At 35.0% G+C, this 7,507-nt stretch overlaps 1 protein-coding gene and 1 long non-coding RNA gene across 2 annotated transcripts; both read left to right on the forward strand.

Annotated features, from left to right (window-relative positions):
• Positions 1-324: 324 nt before the first annotated feature.
• Positions 325-3,721, forward strand: LOC149560224 (phenylcoumaran benzylic ether reductase IRL1-like). The gene is made up of 5 exons (XM_089824549.1): positions 325-809; positions 1,100-1,234; positions 1,323-1,560; positions 2,650-2,853; positions 3,340-3,721. Exons 1-5 carry the CDS (start codon positions 630-632, stop codon positions 3,501-3,503), a joined length of 921 nt encoding a protein of 306 aa, XP_089680675.1. The 5' UTR covers positions 325-629; the 3' UTR covers positions 3,504-3,721.
• Positions 3,722-5,605: 1,884 nt separating this feature from the next.
• On the forward strand, positions 5,606-6,805 carry LOC149560225 (uncharacterized). Its single transcript, XR_016363336.1, has 2 exons — positions 5,606-5,924; positions 6,523-6,805. It is a non-coding gene; the product is annotated as an uncharacterized LOC149560225 (long non-coding RNA).
• The last annotated feature ends 702 nt before the right edge of the window (positions 6,806-7,507 follow it).

The raw sequence follows: 7,507 nt of genomic DNA on the forward strand, positions 1-7,507 counted from the left end.
TGCATTTTGTCTCAAAGAAAGCCGTAATGAACCCATAACTCACACTCTCTAATGTGAAAAAAGGACAATTCTCTTTTATCATTAAACTTATAAAAAAATGTGATCATAGATTCTTTCTTAATAATGAAAATATATAAAAATTGATTATATGATCATTTCGTTATTTACATGCAGATATTCCGAAGAAGATATGTAATTTTGCCCTTAGCTAAACAGCCGAATATCTGCATTCCATTTGACAGTTTATACAATTTATTAATTAATTTTAAAGTCATAGATCAGTGATTTTGTGATTTTAAAATTAATTAATAAATTACATAAACTGTTAAATTGGGTGCAAATTTTTTTCCTCTGCTTCTAGAAGGATTCCCTTTCCCGCATCACAGATATCTTTTCCTATCTGGTTGAATGTCCGTTGGGATGTCAGACCACTAAAATTATCACCCAATGCAAAGAATGCCAAACCCCACATATCCCCTTTCATTAGAGATCTACTTTGATACTGCTCTTTCGGACTGTTCTTGTGTCTGACTGGTGCAAGATATTAACGCTGGGTATTCATCTTCAAGCTGCAGAGCATTGTTGATTGAAATAGATCAGACAAATACAGAAGTTGCTTGCAACTGAAGATGGGTGGAAGCAGAGTCTTGATAATTGGGGGAACTGGTTACATTGGTAAACATGTGACCAATGCAAGCCTTGCCCAAGGTCACCCCACTTTCCTCCTTGTTAGGGACACCACACCTTCAAACCCTGAAAAGGCTTCATTGCTCGAGTCCTTCACATCCAAAGGAGCAACTCTGATTCAAGTAAGTTACAATGTATAATTTGTTTTCCCGTGAAAATTCAACAACCCACAACGTATAATGCATTTTCCCATCACATTTCAACAATCCACAATGAATAACGTGTTTGTCCCATCACAATTCAACAACCCACAATGTTTTAACCCATCAGCCATTGTATTTTCTGACTTTTTCTGCAATACCCATATGCAGGAGTTCATGTAAGTTACTCATAAAATGTTTTGCAATCATCATTTCATAACATAAAATGCTTTTCTTACTAATGATGTTGTTTTTGCAATACCCAAATGGAGGGGTCCATAGATGATTATGCAAGCCTTGTAGAGGCAGTGAAGAAGGTGGATGTGGTGATTTCAGCAGTGGGTTCTCAGCAGATAGCAGATCAGTTCACTCTCATCAAGGCCATTAAGGATGTTGGGACTGTCAAGGTACAATACATTTCTGTAGTTTGATCAAATTCATGACGAGGGTTTAGGTCCAACTTTCTCGTATTGAGTTTGTGTGTATCTTTTGCAGAGGTTTTTCCCATCAGAGTTTGGGAATGATGTTGATAAGCACCGTACATTGGAGCCAATGAAGAGCTCGTACGACTTGAAAATCAAACTTCGCCGGACGATTGAGGCAGAAGGCATTCCGCATACATATGTCGCTTCACATTGTTTTGCAGGATACTTTCTTTCTAATTTTTCACAGCTTGGCCTGACAGCTCCACCAAGAGATAAAATTGTTATTTATGGAGATGGAACTACTAAAGGTGTGAGTTATTTCATCTCTTGATATAGGGGTATAATTGCCATTGAAACAATTCATTTGGGTAAATTCAAGATCTGTATTACTCATTGTTTTGGATGATCTGTTCTTGCTTTTGTTTCTGTGTTATAGATTTCCTAATTCAACCATATTTGCTGCTATCTGTTTGAAGCAGAAACTTTTATGATATCTATTATGCGATCCAACTTCTAAGAAAAATTGCCTTATTGTAGGGATCTCTGTCATAAATTCCCTAATTGTACTGCGTTCAGTGGCAATTTAAAAAAAAAAAAATTCGCTGATTCATGATCTCTGCTATGAGTTTCAACTTCCCAGTAAAGTTGCATTTTTTTAGGGATCTTTGTTATTAATTCTCTAATTCAACTACATTTGTGATATTGCTATCAGGATTCAATGGTGTAATTCTTGAGTCAAACTCATTGATGCATGTTTCATGAGTAGTGGTTCATACAAACCCATCTCTCATGATAATGAATGGAACATTTAGCACTGATTGGATCTATGTGATGCTCATTGAAGTATTGTATTGGAACTTCCCGAGAGGTCACCCACCCCAATACTACTCCAGCTCAAGTGTGCTAACTACGGAGTTTCCTCCATTGTTAAACCTCTGTAGTTGAGTGTGCTCGAGCTGGAGTAGTACTAGGTTGGGTGACCTCCAGGGAAGTTCCAATGCTTCCTCTCTATTAGCATCCACCTAGACCCAATAAATGTTGTGTTTCATTCATTCTCATGAGAGATGGGTTTGCGTGAACCACTACTCATGAAGCATGGGTCAAAGAGTTTGTCTCAAGAACTACACACTTGAATCCTAATAGGAATATCACAATTTGACTTTCTCTGAAAAAGACTGCCTACTTATCAACTACATTTACTGTCATGGTTTTTTTCCTCTTGATTCATGGTATATGATATCATAGATCTTTGCTGATTCATGACCGTTCTGTTACTAGATTTCTATGTGAAGTCATGATCTCTGACAAGGTTCAGCAAAGCAGCAATAGATCAGGGGTCTCTGTTATTGGAATTTTTCTTGACCATTTGTCTGACATATGTTTAAATGGAAATGCAGCTGTATATATGAAGGAAGAAGATATTGGGACATTCGCCATCAAGGCAGTGGATGATCCTAGAACCTTGAACAAGACCCTCTACTTGAGGCCTCCTGCCAATACCATTTCTACCAATGATCTTGTAGCCCTTTGGGAGTCAAAGATAGGGAAGACATTGGAGAAGGTCTATCTATCTGAGGAGCAGGTTCTTAAACTACTCCAAGGTAAGCACTCGAAGTCCCAATTCGTAGGCATTGCTGCTAATAGGTATTGGTTGTTTTTCAGTGTAGAAACAAAGTTAAACAGCTTACATGGTGATGTTTTAAAAAGACTTCTTTCATGCATTCAGTCCAGAGTGTCTAGCTATATCAAAATCTCTGCACAAAGGCTTCTAACACATACTCATCTTAGTATGAATTTGTCATGACCAGAGATTACCCAAAAGAGTCATGGTGGCAATTTCTTTGTCCTCACCACTTACATGCTAGACAACGCTTAAAACTCTTTTGGGTATCGCTGTCCTCACTAGTAACCATATTAAGATGCATTCCTTTCAATTTTAGATCTTGGTATCCTTTTATTACCAGTTTGCAGATACATAATCTAAGAGGATAGCTTATTCTACTTTGATCAATTTTAGACCCTCTCCATACAATTTTATTCTGTATATCAAAGCTAACACATTATTAACTGTTGTGTGGGTGATGCAGATACACCATTTCCAGGGAATTTTATGGTATGCATTTTTTACACCATTTATGTGAAAGGGGACCAAACCAATTTTGAGATTGGAGCTGATGCTGTTGAGGCCAGTGCGCTGTACCCAGATGTCAAATATACAACTGTTGAAGAGTACATAAGTGCATTTGTATGAAACACATGACATGATAAAAGTTAATGATTCAATAGGTCTTTGTGTCAAGGGTAAGAAATGGGCAGACGCAAATCGCTAATATCTTGTTTTTTCCCTATGAAAAATGCATATTGAAGAAGGGTGGATATTGCCTTCGAAAAATGCACAAATTGTAGAAGGGTGGATATTGCAGCATGTCCTTTTGTGAGCAAATAGGAGTTTCATTTTATCTTTTTGGATGAGTGGTGAAATTGTGAGTGGTTATTATTTATTATAGTTTGTTTTTGAGGAAGTAGATGTTTTTTAAATAAAGATTTAGACAAAATTAAATCGTATTTCTAATTCACATAAATTGGGTAGGAATTCAGGAATAATAAATATAAGTTTTCTAAAAGAAAATGATCATAATAGAGAAATGTAATGGGTAGATCAAATATTTATTTATAATATTATAATGATCATATATCGTAATGATGAAAAATTGATCAAAGCAACAAATATTTATTTTGAGACCAGGTTTCAATTATTTTAATTGGCTCACCTCTCATTGTACAAATCTTTTACGTTGTCAAATGGGGTCACAATGAATGAAAGTCTGGTTTTCATGTTCTAAACTTTTGATTCTAATATTTTGTATTGTGGATAAGTCTGAGGTACTTGCTTTGTGACAAAAAGGTTACAACTTGACAAGTAAATATATTATAACCTTTGAGAAGAGTTCAGAGATCATTACAAAGATGCACAATCCACCAAAAATGGATCTATAATCATGGTGAGCACAAAAAAGTGAATTTGTTGACGCTATCAAGCAAATCCTCTAAGCATTGTGACCACTTGAAAACCCATGGAAAATATTGTATTGTAATATGCTCAAGATTAACAAAGAACAATCTCATACAAACAAAAATAAGATTTTAACAATTCAACATTATCAGATTTCCACTATCCATATCAATGCATTATATTTTTTAGCTTCAATTGTGTGGACGTTTTAGCATCAACGTTTTGGATCACCCTATGTGATCCTTGTGTGGAAGTTTTTAGCATCAATGTTTTGGATCACCCTATATGATCACTGGCTCTCTTTTTAATTGACATGAGGACAAAGCAGCTTATAGGACCCACCAACAACACACAACAAAAAACTAGGGTGGTGTAAATACCTTATACAATTTGAAGATCTCACTTCTAGATCTGCTTTATAATATTGAATTTTGATTTAAAAAACTTGTCATTGTCTTTGTTTCCTCAAACAAATATTTTAACTAAACCATTTCAAAATGTTTTCATTGTCTTAGTTTCCTTAAACAAATATTTAAACTAGACCATTTCAAAATGTTATCATAAATCGTTGTGATTGTCACAATATCAAACATTCCATAACAAAATGATGCACTCTACTATGTCTGGAAAAAAATACAAATTCTCTTTTCCCATTAAAACTATAAAAACTAGTTATAAAAAATGTAATTATGGATCCTTTCTAAATAATGAAGTATAAAATGATTTTGTTGATATAGGAGAAATGAGTCAGTTGCTGCCCATGTTTGTATTATTGCCACGTCTACTGCTACATTTCTCCCAATTACCTCTCATAAAAATCTTCCAAAAATGATTGCACATGTACTAATAGTCGATCACACCTGTACTAATAGTTGATCATTTTTAAGTTTTCTTGGTTGCTGATTGGTCTATTTGTACAATAAAATCTAATTTTTTGGGTGAGCACCTACTGGGGGGTCTTACTGGTAGGTTTTAGGTGAATGTTTAAAAATGACGCTTTTAGACCGCCTTGCACTCCACAAGCTCTACAGAGAGGTCCATAAATACGGGAAAGGCGTAAGTGAAGCTTTAAAATCTTCACTCACCTACTGATGTTCACAAAAAAATTGACAAATTTCAACTTACGAATTAGAAACTGTAGGTGTGCAAAATACTGAATGGTTTCCCTAAATGATCATTTCTTTATTTACACGCAAGTTTGTAATTTTTTCCTCTGCTTTAGATCGATTCCCTTTCCCACGTCACCGATATCATTTCCTAGCTGGTTTAGATGTCCGTTGGGATGTCAGACCTCTTAAATTATTAGTCAAATCAAAGGAAGTCAAACCCTATTTATCTCCTTTTGTTGGAAACTTACTTTGTTACTGCTCTTTGGACTCTTACTGTGTCTTACTGGCATGAGATGTTAACAATGGGTATTCAGTCTTCAAGCTGCATAGAATTGCTGATTGAAATAGATCAGAGAAAAACAGAAATTACTTTCTGACAGAAGATGGAAGGAAGCAGAGTTTTGATAATTGGAGGAAGTGGTTATATTGGCAAGCATGTGACAATGCAAGCCTTTCCCAAGCTCACCCCACTTTCCTACTTGTTTTTCATAGCTTGGCGTGATAGTTCCGAGGGATAAAATCTTTGTATGTCGAAATGGGACTACTAAAGGTAAGTGATATTTCCTATCTTGATAGTGATTAATGAATAGCATCTCCATTGAAGCAATTCATTCAGGTTTTTCAACATGTATCACTCACGGTTTTCAGTGATTTTTTCTTGGTTATGGGTCTTTGTTATTAATTCCTTAATTGAACTATATTTCCTGCTATCTGTTTGAAGCCGGAAATTTTTCAAAGTTATGATTTCTTTTGTGGGTTCCAACTTCCAAACAAAATTCCTTTGTTTTAGGGATCTATGATATAAAATCCCTGATATGGCTACATTTACTGCTATGGTTTTTTCTCTTTTTGACTCATGATTCATGACCTATCTTTATTATAAGAAATATTAGATTTCCACCGTCCACTAAGATTACTGCTTGATTTCTGGATTCTGTTGTATAGACTGTTGTTTCTATCAAAATCCATGATTTCACTACGTTCATGTTATTATAGTTCTTTGGTGATTCATATGACCTCTGTTGCTAGAGTTCCATGTGAAGTCATGATCTCTGACAAGGATCAGCAAAGCAGCAATAGATCAGGGGTCACTGTTATTGAAATTTTGCTTGATATTTTGTCTGAAATATGTTTAAATGAGAATGCAGCTGTATATATGAAGGAAGAAGATATTGGGACATTCGCTATCAAGGCAGTGGATGATCCTAGAACCTTGAACAAGACACTCTACTTGAGGCCTCCTGCCAACACTATTTCCACCAATGATCTTGTAGCCCTTTGGGAATCAAAGATGGGGAAGAATTTGGAGGTGGTGTATTTATCTGAGGAGCAGGTGCTTTACTACTGCAAGTTAAGGATTTGTAGTCCCAATTCTCAGGCATTGTTGGAACTAATTGATTTTTAATGTAAAATAGCTTTAGAAGGACTAAATTGTTTCACTAGCACATATTCATCTTAACATAAATTTGTCATAATCAGAGATTACCCAAATGATCTATGGTGCCAATTTCTATATTGTCAGACTTACATACTAGATAATACTTTAAACTCTTTTGGGTATCTCTCGCCTCACTGGCATCCATGTTAAAATGCATTCCTGCCAATTTATATTTTGGTAACCATTCATTATCAGTTTGCAGATAGATCTCCATACAATTTCATTTTGTATATCAAAATTAACACATCATATTAACTATGTTGGGTGATGTAGATACACCATTTCGAGGTTTTTTAATGGTATATTTTTCACAACATTTATGTGAAAGGAGATCAAACAAATTTTGAGATTGGATCTGAGAAGGTCAAGGCCAGTGCTATCCAGTTGTTAAATATATAATTGTTGAAAAGTACATAAGTGCATTTCTATGAATGAATGAACGTTTTTAATGTCTACGAGACCAAGAAGCATATAGTAAGCCAGTGAAAACTAAAACGCAACATGATTTCAACCATTACATCATTACATCTCTCTCTCTTTCAGTAGCTTGAATTTTCTGTCCTATATCTTATTACGAAATATGCTATCCTCATGATCTTTTCTTCTCCAAACAAATTTATAAAGTTCTTCACTCAAGATATCAATATAATTCTTCCAAATATCCTTATAGGTTGAACACTCTATAATGAAACATG

Source organism: Cupressus sempervirens, chromosome 4 (assembly GCF_028749045.1).
Source record: "Cupressus sempervirens isolate cs-2001-9-10 chromosome 4, ASM2874904v1, whole genome shotgun sequence".
NCBI lineage: Eukaryota > Viridiplantae > Streptophyta > Pinopsida > Cupressales > Cupressaceae > Cupressus > Cupressus sempervirens.

What these genes read in the sequence shown, in the direction of transcription:
- LOC149560224 (XM_089824549.1), top strand. Translation starts at nt 630, where the DNA reads ATGGGTGGAAGCAGAGTCTTGATAATTGGGGGAACTGGTTACATTGGT. An exon ending in AAGGAGCAACTCTGATTCAA is followed by an intron (nt 810 to 1,099) that starts GTAAGTTACAAT and finishes ACCCAAATGGAG; the next exon opens with GGGTCCATAGATGATTATGC. An exon ending in AGGATGTTGGGACTGTCAAG is followed by an intron (nt 1,235 to 1,322) that starts GTACAATACATT and finishes TATCTTTTGCAG; the next exon opens with AGGTTTTTCCCATCAGAGTT.